The sequence below is a fragment of the Macrotis lagotis genome, chromosome 1 (genome assembly GCF_037893015.1).
Source record: "Macrotis lagotis isolate mMagLag1 chromosome 1, bilby.v1.9.chrom.fasta, whole genome shotgun sequence".
Lineage (NCBI taxonomy): Eukaryota > Metazoa > Chordata > Mammalia > Peramelemorphia > Peramelidae > Macrotis > Macrotis lagotis.
Genome location: NC_133658.1, coordinates 49,995,728 through 50,014,982, shown reverse-complemented (window position 1 = coordinate 50,014,982; position 19,255 = coordinate 49,995,728). Strand labels below are relative to the sequence as shown.

Below are 19,255 nucleotides of genomic sequence, written 5' to 3'. Positions count from 1 at the left end.
GTACACAACTCTGGATTAGAACTCCAAATACCTAGGCAGCTTTATTATTGACCCTCATCTTCCTGACACAGTGGAAAGGGCCTGAGATTGGGAGTCGAGAGATTGGGGTTTGAATTTCCTGCCAATGTCATTGTGACAATTGGGCTTCTCCAGACCTCAGCATCTTCATCTATAATATGAAGCATTTTGGACTCTCGAGGTCACTTTTATGCTGTAAGATCTTTGCCACTCCAGTTTTCCAGTTTTGGCAAAGTGGAGGCTTTCATCCTGGATGCAAGGGGCAAGTAAGGAGCAAGTAGGGAGAAAATGAAGGGCGCCTTGACCCTCTCATAAGATGTGATTCACAACAGGCTGAAGACCCCCATGGGAATCCTGGCAGCCTCAAGACTTCAATTTGGTCCCTACTAAGTATCATCCTTTAGTCCCAGCTCAATTGTAGACATACCTGGGCTGGGGGGGGAGGGGAGAACCAACAAATGTCATCTGAGACAAGGTTTTAAGAAGGCTTAAAAGCTTTTTCAGCTATTCTCTGTCTAAAGAGTGGCTTTCATTTGAACTTGTCCATAAAAGTAAGAGGAGATGGAGCATTCATCACCTCCCAAACTAAAAGTGCTAATGGGACTCCTTATTTGTGATCTGACATTAGGAAGTCACTTTTTTTCTAACTCTTATCTTTATCTGAGAGTTAAGAGTCCCTCTCATTTTCTTTGCCTCCCCCTTTTCTGTCTTTCTATCTCTGCTCTTCTCTTCCCTCTATCTGTATAATTGTCATTCTTTCCCTCCATATATACATACATTTACAATGTATTGCATATTATAACATCATCATTACATGAACACACTATGTCCTACACAGTCTGCTTTTGGTTACATAGGCCTAATCAATGTAGGAAGAGAACAGACAAAACCCTCTTCTACCAAAATGATGCACTTTTTGAATCCCTGCTCTCCAGGCAGTGGGTTGGTGGCTTCTCAGGTCCCTCCTGCTCTAAACCCCAGGATCCTCCCTGGGGTTGGTTGGCTCTGCTGTGCCCGCTGTTGGGGTCAGTGACTTGGACTCTTTGTATTCTGCAGAACCTGAAGGCGGCCAACAATGACCCCACGGCCCCACCCTATGACTCCTTGCTGGTGTTTGACTATGAAGGAAGTGGTTCGGACGCAGCCTCCCTGAGCTCCCTGACGTCATCCAACTCAGACCAGATCCAGGATTATGACTACCTGAATGAATGGGGTAGCCGATTCAAGAAGTTGGCCGACATGTATGGAGGCGGGGAAGATGACTAGCGAGGGGCTGTGTTGCCCTGGACAGAATTTATTTCATGTTCTCTGGACCCTACTCCTAGGAGCAGATTCTTGTACCTCAAAGATAAAAGTGATTTTTCTACCCTGAGAGCAGATCTCAATGTGTCATTTGGCCTGGAGATAAGGTTCAAACTTCCTCAATTTGTCAAAAAAAGTAACTTTAACATGTTGGAGCATTTTCCTTTTGGAAATTCAGTTTGGACCCAGAATAGCCTTGACAGCAGATCTGCCTCAATGCAAGAAAGGAGAAATGGTGCCCCTGGAATGGGATTTTCCTTTGATTCTGTAGATAATCCACCTGCCCATTGCTGTTTTAGTTTGGGAGGTGATGAATACTCCATCTCCTCTTACCTTCATGGACCTGAGCCATTGAGCCTACAGGTGACTCTCCATTATCTTCTGCCCCAAGATTGAAGACAGCAGCCAAACAGAGGCCAAATGCCTCTATTTCCTTCAATTTCTCTCTGCATTTGGAGAAAGGGATGGATCCCAGAAGTCAGTGAAATCCTCTCAATCAAATAGCCACAGGAGGTTTCCCCTATAAGACAATGACAGCATTTTTTATATAGAATATCTATAGGTTAATTTTGTGGTGTTTTTTAAAATATGTATGTGTGTATGTGTGTGAAGTAGATGAAGTATCACACTAAATTGTGTAAACATACCAAGACTTTTTATTAAAGAAATTTAACAAAAGTGATGGGAAGGAGTAGTAGAATCTTCTAAAGGGAACTTCTCGTTTTCTTTTTCTCTTGACTAAGTAGAGAGAGGAAGTGGGAATTCTATGCAAGTGATTTTATGTTTATGAAACACTTTCCTCATAAAACTCAGGATGCAGGTAATACTGCTTATCCCCCTTCTGTTTGCTGTTCAGTGGACAATAATGTTTGTGGAATTTTCTTGGTGAAGGCAGCTAGGTGGCACAGTGGATAGAGTATGGCCCTGGAGTTAGTAGGACTTGAGTTCAAATCCAGTCTCAGACACTTAATACCTAGCTGTGTGACCTTGGGCAACTTAACCCCACTGCCTCAAATAAATAAATAAATAAATGTGGGAAGGAAAAATCCCCAAGATAATGGAGTGGCATGCCACTTCTTTCTCCAGTGGATTAAGGCTCTGACAGGTTAAGTGACTTTCCCAGAGTCACACAACTAATTAGTGTCTGGGGCTGAACTTGAACCTGGATCTTCCTGACTCCAAAGCCCAGGGCTCTATCCAACCTTCTACAGATAAGGAAACTTGAAACTTAGTTGTGAGACTTAGCCCAAGACTCAAACTCAGGTTCCCTAATCTCTCTCTGAGTTTTGTTAACTCATTGGTAAAATAAGGGGAAAGTTTTTTCAAGATAATAATACTGAATAACTAATATTATCATCAATTTTTATAACACATTATCATTTTGTTTAATCTTTACAAGAAAGAATGGACCTGGGTTCAAATCTTGAGTCTGATGCTTTTTACTGCCTTGGTGACCCTAGTTTTGTCACCTGCAAAATAAAAGTCTGATTTAGTTGGCTTTTGAGGTCCCCTTTGGCTTTGAATCTAAGGCGCCATTCATTTTTCCCTTTTTTAACAGTGAGTGTATCAGGTAGAATTTGAATCCTGACCTTTGACTACTTCTCTGAACCTTGGCAATTCACTGACTTAGGATTTTTTGGTTTTGATTTGGAGGGAGTAAAGGTGTTGGGTTGCAATGGGGGGTGGTAGCACCCTTCGAAAGGAATTGTGCTCTGACTTCTTCAGCCTGAGGAGGAGCTAGGACTGACCCCCCCCACCCCCTAATAAATTCTTTCCGTGTATTCTCCACTCCTCTGCCCCTTGGTATCAGGGTATTCCTGATAAGACTCCACTCTGGGAAATCCCCCCTTCTAGGGCCTCTGATAAGATCAGGAAAGGATTAGGTATCTTTTGTGAGGATTTCTAGGGCTGTCACACAACAACAAAAGTTGGGCCCTTTTCACAGTCTTTTCACACCTGCATCCCCTTATCTTGGGCTCTTCTCTCCCCTTTCCACAGACCCAAGCAAAGGAAGAAACTCTATCTTCCCTTGTACAAACTGACACTCAGTAACTTGAGTTCCAAGTCTGGAGGAGATAAGAAAAACCTCAGTTGTGGTTGAAGCCGGCCTTCCAGCCAAATACATTGAGTATTTGGGAGTAGGGGACAGGGCAGGCTCAGTCTGATTTTCTGTGGATTGCCTTGAGAAGGAACTAGAATGAATGATTAAAAGTCACATTAGGAAGCATTGGGTAAGGGTCTGCTATGTGATAGGAAATGAACTCAACTAGATTCAACTTTGTCAGAATTCTGGAACTCATAGTTTAGGTGGGACTTTGGTTTTGAGCTATGGAAACATCCTGGGATGGAAAAAGGCCAATTGACTCCAAGGGAGTCCAAAACTTAGGTCCTTGTCTTGGTTCTGTTCATCTGTAAACTTTTATTGTAAGTCACAATCTCTGGGGCCCAATTCTTCATTTGCAAAATGAGGCTTAAAGCATCTCAGACATCTCTCCCTTTCTATCTTGAGATATGGATATGGTTTGATTCTGAAACTTTTTGAAGTCAAACTCTGCCCTTTCAAAGCTGTGACTGAGCCTCAGTTTCCTCAACTATAAAAAGAAGATAATAGGGACAGCTAGGTGGCAGAGTGGATAGAGGACTGGCTATAGAATCAGGAAGATGTAAGTTCAAATCTGACATCAGAAACTTGCCATTTAACTAACTGTGTGATCCTAGGCAGGTCACTTGACCCAACTGCTACAATAAAATAAAATGAAGACAATAACTTTTGTTAGCTCTCCAAATCTGGCTCAAGATACTTTCTTACTAGCTATGTGACACTGCAAATCTCTTTACCCTGTTTGCCTCAGTTTCCTCATCTGTCAAATGAACTGGAGAAGGAAATGACAAACCTCTCCAGTATTTTTGCCAAGAAAATCCCAAATAAGGTCACAAAGAATTGGACACAACTGAACAACAAATAAATATGTACATATTTGTAGTTTTATAAGTCATATAAAGATAGATATAGGCGCAATCTGTAAGGGAAAGGTGTATTGTAGAGGGAGAGGCCATCTTTGTACTGTGCTCCTAAAACTAACTTGATCAAAGAACACTTTAAAGATTCTCCTCGTGTTGTGGAGGTTGAGGGTCTTCCCCAGGGTTAAGGCAGAAGGGAGGATGAGGGAAATTTGGGAGCAATGTGGTAGAAGGTAATTTACATGCCAAAAAGTCATCACATATTGTAGATGGAATGGTAGAACACTTGCTTTAATGAGAAGAATTTCAATTTAATCATTGATAGATTGGAGCCTATTTTACAACTTGGAATTTGCATTGTGAGTCATTCTTAACATGATGTTTTATGATTCTCTGCCACGTAGAATGATTCTGTTCTAAAAAGTGCTCTTTGACTTTGGGAAAGTTCCAAACAATTTCTTAAGTGAGACCCAATTGGCAGTTCTAACTCTCTTCAGTTTGGGGCCCCTTTCTTATTCAGCTACAGGGCCTAAGGTATAGTGACCAACTCAATGTCATAATCTGGCTAACCAGATTTTTTTTTTAAATCTACTTACTTTCCTGTGTGGAATGGTTATATCAAATCGACCCCTGAGATAGAAAATGCAGAACAGGATTTGATTAAGTTGCATTTTGGAGAGGGAGGTATATTTTATTTCCAAAGAACATATCCAAACCAACATAAGCATGTCATAGTGACTGCTTGGTGGCACCAAGATTTCATCTTCCTGACTTTAAATCTGGTCTCAGACACTTAACGGGTTGTGTGATCTTGGGCAAGTCACTTTACCCTGTTTGCCTCAGTTTCCTTGTCTATGAAATGAGCTGAGTAGGAAGCGGCAAACCACTCCAGTATTTTTGCCAAGAAAATCTCAAATTGGGGTCATAAAGGGTTGGAGATGATGGGGAGTGTTTCCACTACTCAGTTGAACAACCCTATTTTAACAAAGCATTATAGGGTGTTACAAAAATTGGCCTTAACCTAAGACTTTGGGGACATTATATTTGGGCCAGAGGGAAAGGGATCTCAGAACCATGTATTCCAATTGGGATTTTTCCTCTCTGGATTGGAGCATTCCTTACTGAGAACCCTTCCTGTTCAATGAGAGACATCCCACCAGCTCCATGCCCCAGATCTCACCCACAAATATGAGCCAGGTATCCTTGGGGACAATAATCATTAGGAAAACATTTTTTCCATGCTTTCTCAACCTCCACAAAGATTTACATCAGCAGGGTTCAAAGTACTGTGTTTTTACACACACACACACACATTAAGATCCAATGTCTAGAAATTCTAGAAAGTGGGAAACTTCCCTCCCTCCTTATTTTCTGGTTTCTGAAACTCCCTCCATTTAACACCCAACCTAAAGACTTAATTAACCCTACCCTTGCTTAAAAAAGGAGGAGGGAAGCCTACACCCTCTCTACCCAGCCCCACCCTTCCACACCCATCTCCTGAAGTGTTCCCGTTTCTCATTCCTAGATTCACTTGCCCAAAAAGCTTTCTAGGTGAGAAATTCTGTAGTTTTGGGTTGTAAACATTTCAGTCCCCAAGACCCTCTCTTCTTTCCCCCCAACACAAGTCCTTAATAAAATCTTTATTTGAAAGAGCTGTCATGCCCTCTCTTGATATGACCAGTAGAGGGCAGAAGAGGGCAACTCACCCTAGCTGCACCCATGTAGATGCTCAAGGAGAAAACACCCTAGCACTGGGATTGGGGTGCAAGGACAGGATTTAGGGCATCTTCATTGTCTTTAGGGGGATGTTTATATCTTTATTCTTACCAACTTCCAACTAGAATTTAGGATTTCCTTCCATTTATGTTATGCTTTTAACATCACTCAGAGGGGGTCCCAGAGGGATCCAGGACACAAAAAAGATCAGGACCCCTGCTCTTGCAACCTTATTTTACAAATGAAAACATCAAGGCCCAGAGGGAAGGAGTCTCCTGCCCACTTCTCACCACCATGTGACTTCTATTAAGAGAAAGGGAAAAGGAGAGGTGAGACTCCAGTCTATAAATTTAAAAATCCCTCCCAGCCCCCCAACAGCAACAGTAGTTGCTCCTGGTTTTCCCATCAAGGGCCCCAGAATCAATCAAGGGTGTTCTAGGCTTGAGGAGTCTACAACCTCTGCCCCAGTTCAAAAGTTGTGAAATCTGATTCCATTCCCCTTGTTGATATTTGAATCTGGCTGCTTCTGAAACCTTGAAACCTAGCAGCCCAAGCATGTAGAGACCTGCAGTGACACCTCCTTCAGGAAAGAAGTGGGGTGAGATTGGCAGGCAGTCTAGGATTTGGGGTACTTGCGTAAGGAGTTAGTTGTAGGGCTCCCTTCTTTTCCAGACAGCTACTGAATGGAGAAAGGGCCCCCACTCAAGGCTAGGGTCTTTGGGCACCCTTTTGGAGACAGCAGCCCATACCTCCCCTGCCCTGGGGCAGGCATGTTTACAAAGAGACCGGGGACCTTCAGTAATAACCATCTGGAGACTTAGGGGTTAGAGGACTGGACCTGGAGATAATGTACTCCTGGGCAAGTCATTTAATCTCTGCCCGTTTTCTCATCTATCAAAATGGGGAAAAATAACAGCACCTCCTTCTTAAGGTTGAATTTGTAAAGCATTCATTTTTTTGAATAATATTATTTACTCCCAATTACATGTAAAAAAATTTCAGTTGAGTTTTTTAAAATTTTGAATTAAAATTCTCTCCCTCCTTCCCCTCCCCATACCCTGAGATGATAAAACAATTTGATATTGATTATACATGTGCAGTCATGTAAAACACTTCCATATTAGTCATGTTGTAAAAGAAAACAGATCAAGAAAAAAACCTCAGAGAAAGGTCAAATGAAAAAGAGGCTATTCAATCTGTAGTCAAACTTCATCAGTTCTTTATCTGGAGGTCTAGGGCCTTTTTCTTTCTGAGTCCTTTGTACTTGTCTTGAATCATTGTATCACTGAGAAAGAACCAAGTCATTCACAGAATTACATTACAGTTACTATACACAATGTTTTCTGGCCTTCTGCTCATTTTGTATCAGTTCCTGTAAGTCATCTGTAAGATGTTGGCCTGTATCTAGTTTTGACCAGACTGCTTTCCCAGCAGGTTTTGTCAAAATGGCCCCCAAATTGTGAAGTATTTAGCATAGAACACATAGTGATGATGATGATGATGATTATATTTTGGTGTTTGATCTTCATCCTTGAAGAAGACCATGACATCAGGGGGGTGATGTCATGACAAGCACATGAACTGGATTGGAGTAAGAGAGGAGGGGGCTATGCTAAGTCACCAGTCTCCATTTCTCCCCTAGGGCCATCTGGGTCCAGTGAGCAGATATGAATCTGGAGGAAGGGAGATGGTCCAGAATGTGAGGTAATTAAACATGGTTAAATGACTTGCCCAAGGTCACACGTCTGAGGCTGAATTGGGACTCAGGTCTTCCTATCTCCAGGGCTGGTGCTCTATCCATTCTACCAACTAGTTATCCCTGACACATATGTGCCATAGAAATGCTAGTAGCAATTATTAGTATTGTTGTTGCTGTTTTATTAAATTTCCTTCTGCCCTGGGTAATAACCAAGCTTTAAGCAGCAAAAAGAACATTGCATTTATAGTCAGATCTAGATTTAAATTCAGACTCGGTTAATTAGTACTTGATGGCTACTTTCAGTTTCCTCAATAATAAAATGAGGAAATTGAACTAGATAATCTCTAAAATAGCTTCCCCCTTTAAATTCCCCTTTCCCAGCCCTGGATCTCCAGTTCCTGTTTTTTGGGTTTTTTTTGGGGTTGCAAGGCAATGGGGTTAAGTGGCTTGCCCAAGGCCACACAGCTAGGTCATTGTTAAGTGTCTGAGGCTGGATTTGAACTCAGGTCCTCCTGACTCCAGGGCCGGTGCTCTATCCACTGGCACCTATCCACTGGCACCTAGCTGCCCTCCAGTTCCTGTTTTTGTATAGCTTTTTCTGATTACAATGAAAAATCCTTTAGGATAGGAACTATCTCTAATGTCTGGATCAATTAATAAACATTCACTCACTTAACCCTGATTGCTGCCTCTCATCCAGGGCCATCTCCAGTCCTCTTGATTCCTATCTGGCCACTGGACCCAGATGGTTCTGGAGGAGAAAGTGAGGCTGGCACAGTACCCCCTCACTCAAACCCAATTCGTGTTTTTGTCACGGTCTCTTCCAAGAATGAAGGACAAACCTCATTATCATTATCATCAAACACTCATTAACTGGTATTAATTATTAAATGTTCCAGAGCCTGTGCTGAGTATAGTGAAAGATACATAAGACATTCCCTGATCTCAAGGAGCTTACAGTCCTTAGAGGAGAAAACATGCAAACAAATATAAACAAAACTAGATATTTACAGGGTAAACAATAATAAAGATAAGAATTAACATTTAAATTAGTCCCCTGGGCTAATATAATTAGCCATTCATTATGCTAAGTGTTTTACAATTTTTATCTCATTTGACAGTCATAACAACCCCATTTTACCGATTGAAAAAGTGAGGTAAAGAGTGGCAAAAGGACTGCTTGCCTAGGGTTACACAGTAAGTATCTGAGATCAGATTTGAACCTGGGTCTTCTTGACTTCAGACCCTGAGCTCTAACCATTGCACCACCCAGCAGACAGAGGGTCCTAGAATTAAGACATGTGGTAAAATACTCTATTCTGGAATAGATCTTTGAGGTCATCTAGTACAACCCCTTCATTTTACAGATGAGAAAACTGAAGCCAAAGGACCTTAATTAAAGCCAAAGTACCCCAAGGATTTAGAGTCAAAACACATTTTAAACACATTTATTCACAATTTGACCTGCAGCCCTTCCTTAATCTTGAACCTAAAACCTTCCTTCTCATCAGCAGAGAATCAACTCAAATTAGGAGCTCAGGGGCAGAAACAATTTGAACCAGGATTGGAGAGTCTATCCCTTTAACTAGGCAAGTCCCCAGGCTCTGCCAGTGACCCCTGCCTAGGTCACCAAGCATTCACCAATCTGGTACCCACTCTTAACTTTCCAGTCATCTTCTAACTATTCCCCACCTAACACAATTATGAATTTAGAATAATAATCAGGGATAGTGGGTATGATTTAAAGACAATTGAAGAATTAATGACAGGAGGAAAGAGGGGATGAGGTGTTGGCAGCAATCTGTCAGGAAGTGAATGAATGAATGAATGAATGAAAGAAAAGGAATTTATAACACATCAGGTCCCTGTGCTAGACTTTTGGGATAAAAATATGAAAATGAGTTAGGTCCTGCCTTCAAGAAGTATTTTCTTAAGGAAGGGAGTTTTGGTATGGGGAGTCACACAATTAGTGGGTGGACCCATAGGGAAATTGATAATCATGCCTTCCTTTCCTATCATCCTTTTCCTAAGGATAGGACAATTTTATTATTTTTTTATTATTGTTTTTAATTCTTTATATATTTTGGTTTTTTACACTGCCTAAATTTTCTATGTATCTATCCCCTCCTCACCAGAACCATCTCAAATAACAATTTTTTAAAAAGTCAATAATTTCTATCAACATTTTGAAAAAAATCCAAAATATATGCAGTTTTCTAAACTCGTGGCTCTTTCAGTTCTGCAAAGTAGTTGGGGGAGGGTCTTCTCATTTTCTTCAATTTCTTGTAATTTTATAACACTCATTTTTATTGTTTTGTGGTAGTGGTACTTGCCATTTGCGTTGATGCCATTTTATATGCTGTTTTCTTGTTTGTGCTTACCTAATGTTATTGTCTCTCATGCTTCTCTGTATGCATCATCTTCATTTCTCATAGCACAATAATATTCCATTACATTCAAGTACTACCATTTCCCAAATGATGGACATTTACTTTGTTTCCCCTTCTTGGACCCACAAAAAGTATAGCTATAAATCTTTTAGCATATTTGAGGATTTCCTTTTTATTTCTTGGGGAATATGCCTAGTAATGCAATTTCTGGGTCACAAGGTATGGACATTTTAGTCCATTTTTAGTTCTGATTTGCTTTCCAAAATGGTTATACTCATTCCCAGGACCACCATAATGTGCCTTTCTTCCCACAATCTCTCCAACATAAACTATTCCCATCTTTTATTATCTTTGCCAATTTGTCACGCCCTTTCAAAAAAGCAATGGCAATAACAATGACTGAAATAATAATGATAATGATAGCTGGCATTTATATAGTTCCTTAAGGCCTGCAGGGGACATTAGAAATATTATCTCTTTTGATTCTTATAACAACTTGGGTTAGTAAATGTTATTATTATTCCTAGAGGAAGAAAGAAGAGAAGGGAGATGGTTGAGGATAAATTAATGGGATCAATAGCAAGATGTCCAAGGTGGATAGATGTAAGGCCTGGTCTGGATCAGCTGGCAGCTAGCTAAAAAAAGTCTATTATCTGGGTTTACACTCACTCCTCCATCAGCTCAGCCTCAGGGCAGGCTTCCAAAACTGAGTGGGTTAACTAACCCAGGAAGGGGCAGGCAGATAGCTAAATGTCTGTTATCCAGTGGTACAGGGATGTGGTTCACAAGATATCATCATTTGTATCCTCAGAAAAGAGGGCTGACCAACCATGTAACCAAGACTGTGGCACAACATTCGTGAGCTACCCTTGCACCCAAGAAACATTTGGATTTTTTTTTTTAACCCACAGGATAATCTGCTGACCAGATCTTTCAGGTCCTCTACGGAAGTGTATGGGCAAGATGTGAATAGATACAGAAATATTAGACTCAGCCTGTCGCTTCAAGAACTCAACAACAATAATAAATAATAGTTGAGTACTTTATATATTTCTTTAAATAAGCCACTTCGGTCTTAGATGAGCTCACTGGATCCTAATAATAACCTTATAAGGTAGAAGCTGCAGTGATTATTGCCTCCATGTTACACATGATTCAGAGAAACTGAGTGACTTGCCCATAAGCATGACAGGTAAGGGATGGAAGGGAATTTGAACTCAGGTTTCTCCTGCCTCCAGGGTGCTTTCTGTTAGACCATGTGGCCTCTAATTTAATTGAAAAAACAAAAACAAAACACTTGTGAAACAAAGGCAAAATTGTGTGGGTTTGATCTTGAGGCAACCAGCATGGTGTGGGGTGGGGAGAATTTTAAATGTGTCCTGAACTACAGACAGATTACATGAAAGACTGGAGGGGGCCTGAAAGATCATCCACGCTACCTACTCATCTTTGTTGTGGTTCACTCATGTCTCACTCTTCATAACTCCATTTCAGGTTTTCTTGGAAAAGGATCCTGGAGGGATATGCCATTTCCTTCTCCAGCTCATTCTACAGATGAGGAAACTGAGGCAAACAAGCTAGTAAATGTCTGAGGTTCAGCACTCTATCTGCTGCAACACCTAGAGGGGCCCTCCCCATTGAATGAAGTCTACTCTGTCCCTCACTCCAAACCATCCTTTACACCACTGCCAGACATATTTGCCTTATTCACAGACTCCTCTAGCTTAAACCTTTCCGGAACACTTAAGTAGCTTGCTGAGTCAAAAGTTGTTCCTTTACCTGTTCTCTAAGACCTCTTCCTCCTTACTCCCAAGCCACATGACCTTTTAATAAGTACTCTTAGGGGTGGCTAGGTGGTGCAGTGGATAAAGCAACGGCCCTGGAGTCAGGAGGACCTGGGTTCAAATCCAGTCTCAGACACTTAGTAATGACCTAGTTGTGTAAATAAATAAGTACTCTCACTTTGTACTTTTTTCTCCATAAGAACTCCACAATCTAGCAAAACTGGAATATTCACCACTTTCTCTCCTTTCCCTCGCGCCCCCAAGTGTCCAGTACTTTCCCACCTCTAGCACCTTTGATCAGGATAGTCTCCGTCTGAAATGCTTTTTCCCTTCCTCACCTGACCTAGAGAATTTCTTTTCATCCTTCAAAGGCTGTTTGAAAAGCAGCTTGGCATGCTGTTGTCTCCTCCTTCTTCTCTTTCCTGTCCCCTCCTTCTCCAACTATCTTCCTCTTCAGCCCCCAACTCCCTAATTGACTAGACAGCCCCTATTTTTCAATTTGCTATATTTGATATCAACCGATAATTTCTTCTATACAACACATATCCTTTAAGTAGACTCTAAGCATCATGGGGACAGGGACTATTATCTTATTGAAATGTTGTATCTCATAGCAGGTACTCAATCAACATATATCATAAGTTAGTTCTAATCATTTTCAAGATGAGGAAATTGAGACAGGGAAGATTCTATGAAGGAGGAGGATCTGAGAAGAATGAACATGATGGACAAGATCACTGGGAGGGGAGGGGAGGGGAGGAGAGGAGAAATACAAAACAGATCAAAGTTTCCCCCCATTTTGCTTTTATTTTTAGTCTGAACATGACATGCCAAATAAAAGCTGTGTGTAAGTACAAATTTCAATTATGTACAACCCCTTTTTAAGTGCATAATATTTAATCTGTAGCTTTCAAAGTAGTCCAACTTACTTTCTTAAGGGAAGTGGCTAGAGGATGTGTAGGTGTGTGAGATGACTTACCATTTCTCTGGCTCCCATTTCCTACAATGGAAAAGAAAAAGAAAAACAAATCTCTTGTTACAAGTAGCCAAAGTCAACCAGTAATAGTGTTATCAGGTCTATATCCCAAAGAGAGAACTTAGGGGAAGAAAACCTTCATGGACAAAAATACCATTAGCAACTCTTTTCATGGTGGCAAAGAAATGGAAATTAAGGGGATTCCCATCAACTGGGGATAACTAAGCAGGTAAGAGTATCTGAATGTGTTGGAATATTATTTGTTCCCCAAGAAATAATGAAGGTGATAGTTTCGGATGAGGAACTGATGCAAAGTACAGTGAGCAGAACCAGAACAACTTATGTAGTAACAGTAATATTGTAAAGTTAATCAACTTTGAAAGACTTAGGAAAAGTTTAGGGAGGAGAGATGTAACTGAGGTGGAACTGCCATGAATTAGAAACTCCTAATCACATATAACTGATTAAAGTGTTTGACTATTATTGTTGTGATCATTATTTTTTTTTAAAAAATTCCTGTTTTGCTCTCAAACTTGGACCTACTCCATTTCCATCCTGAGCTGTTTCACATCTCCTTAGAGAGACAGCCAGGTGGTCTTCTACACCCAGGGCCTCACTAGATTGTTGCCAGATATATAGCACAGAAAACCAATCAGTGTTAGTTGTCATTCCCCAGCCTCAACCTCCCTCCTCACAGAAATACACCCAACCTTCTTTCTTGTGAAGTCATAGCTTTTAATTCTCTCCACTGAGAAACCCCGTAAAGAAATCTTCTGACTGAAGGAGAAATAAGAGAGAAAATAGAGGTATAGGATGTGGATTCTCTTCATAGACTTGGGAGTAGTCATTTTTCTGCCAGAGGATCACTTTCTCTTCTTCTTGAGTCTTCCTTCTTCTCCCATTCAGCTAGCAGCAAATGGTAGAATTGATTTCTTCCTTTCTCTCACAAAGGAGTTCCAGTTGCAGTGAACATCTGGGGAAAGAGACAGCTGCTCTGCCCCAAGCCCCTCGTCCCATCCATGCTTTCCTACTAGACTCTTCACAAAAGCACTTGACTTTGTATTACTAGTGGAATCCAAATGTTTTATTGGTGCTCTTTAAATATATATATATATATATATATATATATATATATATATATATATATATTTCTATCACTTCCCAACAACTCCCTCCTTCCCAGAATCTTTTTTATAATAAAGGGAAACATATTGGCAACAAAGATGGCGGAGGAGCACCTTACAGCACCAACCACACCTCCCCTACAAAGATATTAAAAATGTACCAGACTGATCCTAATCAGAAAATCCAAGGAAAAAAATAACCTGAGTCATTTTTCCCAACTCAGAACGGCACAAGGAGCTGGGCAGAGAGGTGTGAAGTCCCTGAGGATGTCATCTGACCTTAAGTGGACCTCTCAGTCTTCCAGAGCCCAGGGACTGAAAAGATCAAGGTTGAGCATCGGAGCAAGGGCAAGCTGCTAGAATAGGCCTAGGTGCCTATCATCTCTGACTATGTTTGGGTCCAGATCCCAAACCAAGGATGGGGGGGTGTGGGTGGTAGAAAGGAGCAGTTGTGAATTCTAACTGTTTAATGAATGAGGAACAAGTTCAGTTACTGTTAGTTTGGGGCTCCGACCCTGGGAACAGAGGAAGAGTTCTAAGAAGTCTATAGTGACATATCTAAAGCAAGAATTCCAGAGCAAAGTGTGGCTTGCTTTTCAGTATGCAAACCAGAAGTAGCCTGGTTGGTGGGTGGTTGTCCTTTGTTCTCAGAGGTCCAAAATTAGATTGGGGTCAAGGTACAGTGTATTCAATTGTGATTGATCAGACCAATGTGAGCTCGGGAGGCTCGGGCATAGGTCAGACACAAATAATCCAATGAAAATTTAGAGTGGAGATGCTAAATTTGTGTGTCTTATATTTCTTTTGATCTACTGCAGTTCTGCTTCTGGAACTCCAACAGGGACAAGCCAATTTGCTCAGATCCAAACCCAGGAACTTTCAGAGCTCAGACCAGGAGGGCAATGGCCAGCCTTCACCCCAGATCACATCATTTTGGGAGCACTGAAAGCTTTCAGGGTGCCTATTCTGAGCTGCCACAAGATCCTGGAATAAGACAGCACTACTCCCAGAAAGCAGCAGGAGGACCCAAGAGGACAAAAGATGAGCTTAGAAAATTCCCCCTAGAAGTACTCGGTCCTGAGCCCTAACATAAAGTCAAGAAATAGACTGGGGAAATAAGCAAGCAAAACAAATAAAGTCACACTGACTCCTAACTCTTTCCTATCCCTAATGTGCAATCTGGGTGGTCAAGTCCTCTCATCTTCATAACATTTCTTCTATCCTTGCCTTCTTTTGTTTAAAATTACCACCATCTCAGGGTGGCTAGGTTGCTCAGTGTATAGAGCACAGGCCCTGGAGTCAGGAGTACCTGAATTCAAATCCAACCTCAGACAATAATTGTCTAGCTGTGTGACCTTGGGCAAGTCACTTAACCCACTTAACTCCATTGCCTTGCAAAACAAAACACTACCACCATCTCAGGCAAGGTCTCATTACTTCACACCTGGACTATCTATAGCCTGCTAGTTGGTCTACCTGCCTCAAATCTCTACCACTTCATCCATTGATCACTAAGCTATCAAATTCATCTAAAGCACATCTGACCATCTCATCATTATTCTACAAACTTGACTGGCTCCACATCACCTCCAGGATTTAATATTTGATCTTCATATTCAAAACCCTTCAAAACCTGACCCCTTTCCACCTTTCTAGTTTTCTTATATTTTTTTTTTAAGGTTTTTTTTTTTGCAAGGCAGTAAGGTTAAGTGGTTTGCCCAAGGCCACACAGCTAGGTAACTATTAAGTGTCTGAGGCCAGATTTGAACTCAGGTACTCCAGAGCAGGTGCTCTATCCACTGTACCACCTAGCCGCCCCCATAGTTTTCTTATATCTTACCCCTACATAATAAGCAAACTAGTGGCACTGATCTTCCTGCTATTGCTCCCAGGTCTTCCCAGTTTTCTTCAAGTTCAATTTTCTAGAAGAATTCTTTCCTAACTACTCAAAGCTATCGTTCTTGTTCAGTCATTTTAGTTGTGCTGACACTTCATGAGCTCATTTGGGGTTTTCTTGGCAAAGATACCAAAGAGGTTTGGCATTTCCTTCTTTACAGATGAGGAAACTGAGGTAAACAAGGGCAAGTGAACTTGCGTCTGAGGCTGGATTTGAATTCAGGATTTGAACTCTTGCCTTCAGGTCCAGCACTCTAGACACTATGAGGTCACCTAGTTGCTCTCTTTCTATTGATTATCTCCAATTTCTTCTATATTTAATTTGTTTCATGTTGTCTCCTCCACTAGATTGGGAGGTCCTTGAAAGCCAAAAGAATCTTTTGTCTTTCTTTGTATCCCTGTACGGTATAACTGTGCTGTAACAAACTATGAATATAAAGAATACATAGAGGGGCAGCTAGGTGGCACAGAGGATAGAGCACCACCCCTGGAGTCAGGAGGACCTGAGTCCAGATCTGACCTCAGACACATAATAACCCCACTGCCTTGTAAAAAACTAAAAAAAATGCTTGAAAAAGAATGCATAGGAAGACTTCTATGAACTGATACAGTGTAAAGTAAGAAGTAGAAAAACAATATACACAATGATTATAACAATGTAAATGGAAAGAATTTTAAAAAACAAAACTTAATGCTGAATAATTGTAATGATTCAGTCTTCTTAGGGGAAAAGAAATAAGAAAATGTACCTCCTTCCCTTCATCTCAGAAGTATATGTATGATTATAATTTTCAATAAAATTGATATTGATTTAGTTCTCCTGGTTTTTTCCTTCCTTTCTTTTAAATTCTGTGTTTTGGAGATTAGCTTGCTGCTTAGAGGATGAGGAGCTACGTATTTAGCAATTAATTGAAGAGGGCAGTTAGGATAGAGCATGGGTCCTGGGATCAGGAGGACCTGAGTTCAAATTTTGGCCTCAGATATTTGATAATTACCTGGCTGTGTGAACTTGGGCAAGTCATTTAGCCCCATTACCTTGCAAAAATCATAATCATAATCATAATACAGAGAAACTTCATTAAAAAAAGAAATTAATTGGTGAACAAACAAAAGACATCAACAAAGGGGCAAGAAAACTATAAAGAAGTATATATTCCAAGGGCAGAAATGAGTAGCGGCTAATAATTTATCATCCCTCAGCCCATCAGTTAGTGACTTTAAATGGAGCTGGGCTATTTCTCAAAAGATAGGCCCATGATGCAACACTGGATCCAAATTACAATCTATCCAAGTAGAACTAAAGAAAGTCTACAGTCTTCTACAGCTTTGAGATGCCAGTGCCATCTTCACCATGGTCTTGGTGAAGCCTCCTAATAGAGCCTTTGTATGGTATCTGCAGCAGGGGGAGAGACATTTGGATCTAACCAACAGGATGATAAATCCTCCGGTCAAATTATTGCAGCCAGAAAAAAAAAAATTCAGAAGTGGGCTCTGTGGTATGACAATATCATTTCAAAAAAGAATCTTTAAGCATCCATTAAAAGAATCTGAAGGCAATTATGCATATATGTGGAGGAGAGAAAATTTTACAAAAATGAATGTTGAGATCTTTAAATATAAATGAAAATGGGGCAGCTAGGTGGCACAGTGGATAAAGCACTGGCCTTTGGAGTCAGGAGTACCTGGGTTCAAATCTGGTCTCTGACACTTAATAATTACCTAGCTGTGTGGCCTTGGGCAAGCCACTTAACCCTGTTTGCCTTGCAAAAACCTAAAAAAAAAAGAAAATAAATATAAATGAAAAAACAAAAATTAATTTTAAAAAAGAGAAAGAAAGGGCCGCTAGGTGGCATAGTGGATAGAACACAGGCCCTGGAGTCGGGAGGACCTGAGTTCAAATTTGACCTCAGACACTTAATAATTATTTAGCTGTGTGACCTTAACCCCATTGCCTAGCAAGAGAGAGAGAGAGAGAGAGAGAGAGAGAGAGAGAATGAGAGAGAATCTGAAGAGCTATGATTTTTCAGCTGCCCTGGGATTGTGGGTGCCAGCAATTGGATGATTCACTTGTCAAAGATGTCCCAGGATTCTTGTTCAGGAACTGATTTGAGCTCAAGGGTCTTTTATTTACTCTGAAAATGCTTTTCTCAAAACATATCTCTCCTCTTCTCTCTCTCTCTCTCTCTCTCTCTCTCTCTCTCTCTCTCTCTCCTTTCTTTCTCTCTCTCTCTCTGATATCAAGAAAATCTTTGGAGGCCAGAGAAGGGCACAAGGGAGGCAAAACCCTATTTAATTCAGGTTGAGTAGTTATGCTTTTGCAGTCCCCACCATGCCCCAGGCTACATTCTTTCTTTTTCCCTGAGAGAAGCCGGGCCCATTTGGACAGGAAGTCTACTACATTTGAGCCCTCATATCTGTAGGAATGAATACATGTTGTTCTGGATTTGGACATGACTACTTGAACAATGAATGGTGCCCTTATAAAAATATATTTATTTAGTTCCTTTCTGTATCTCTAAGACCAAGTGGGTGGACAGAATCCTGGAAGCTAAATCAATTTTCAACTGAATAGGTGTATTTTGTTTTAGAGTCCCTAAATTCCATCAGATAAGGTCTACCCCCCTTCCCGCCTGCCCCCCACCTTAGGCTTTGATAAGACCTCCCCCATGCTTGTAAAAACTTTTTAGAATAACTGATACAAACCAAGGTCCATTACTAAAATTAATGAAATTTTTGATGACAATCAAAATACAGCTGGGAAGTCCTTGATAGACAAATACTGAAAATCCACCCTCTGATCATACCAGTTAAGTAAAAATGATCCTCAAGATGCTCTCTTTGAACTCAACCTTGTGGTTCCTCTTTCATGAAAGAATATTACAGATCTAGAAAATATTAAACATAGAAATGTTTCTCTGTCTTTTATTTTAAGCTAAATTCTAGGTAATATTATTTACAACTGTGAACTTTCTTCCTTCTGACCAACCTGAGAAAACCACCCTGAGACAGTGTGTTTCTGGTTCTATCTCTACCCACCTACCTAACATTTCTATTGCCTTCTCAGGTTTATAAATCACTTTAAATATTGGACTTGATCCTCACATTCAATCAGTAAGCATTTATTAAATAGTAGCTTAAAGAAAGGCAAAAATGCAGCCTCAAACCTCTAGGAGCTTACAGTCTGATAGGGAAGACAGCATGAAAACAATTATGTACAGATAAGATTGGGTCCTGGTTCTCTTGTCCTTCCTTATTGAAGAAACCAAAATGACATCACTTTGAGACAAATTACAGTGGGTCCTACTGTGGCTGATCAGTCCAATACAAGCTTGGAATGCCCTACCACAGGTTAGGCACAGATAGTCCATGTGAACACCTGGGTGGATACT

At 40.7% G+C, this 19,255-nt stretch overlaps 1 protein-coding gene across 1 annotated transcript in view; it reads left to right on the top strand.

Annotated features, from left to right (window-relative positions):
* Positions 1-8,096, top strand: part of CDH3 (cadherin 3) — a 51,412-nt gene extending 43,316 nt beyond the window's left edge. Inside the window, exon 15 of the mRNA XM_074200642.1 lies at positions 1,075-8,096. Within this exon, the coding sequence (XP_074056743.1) occupies positions 1,075-1,284 (210 nt within the window). The 3' untranslated portion in view covers positions 1,285-8,096. The remainder of the gene's footprint in view (positions 1-1,074) is intronic.
* The last annotated feature ends 11,159 nt before the right edge of the window (positions 8,097-19,255 follow it).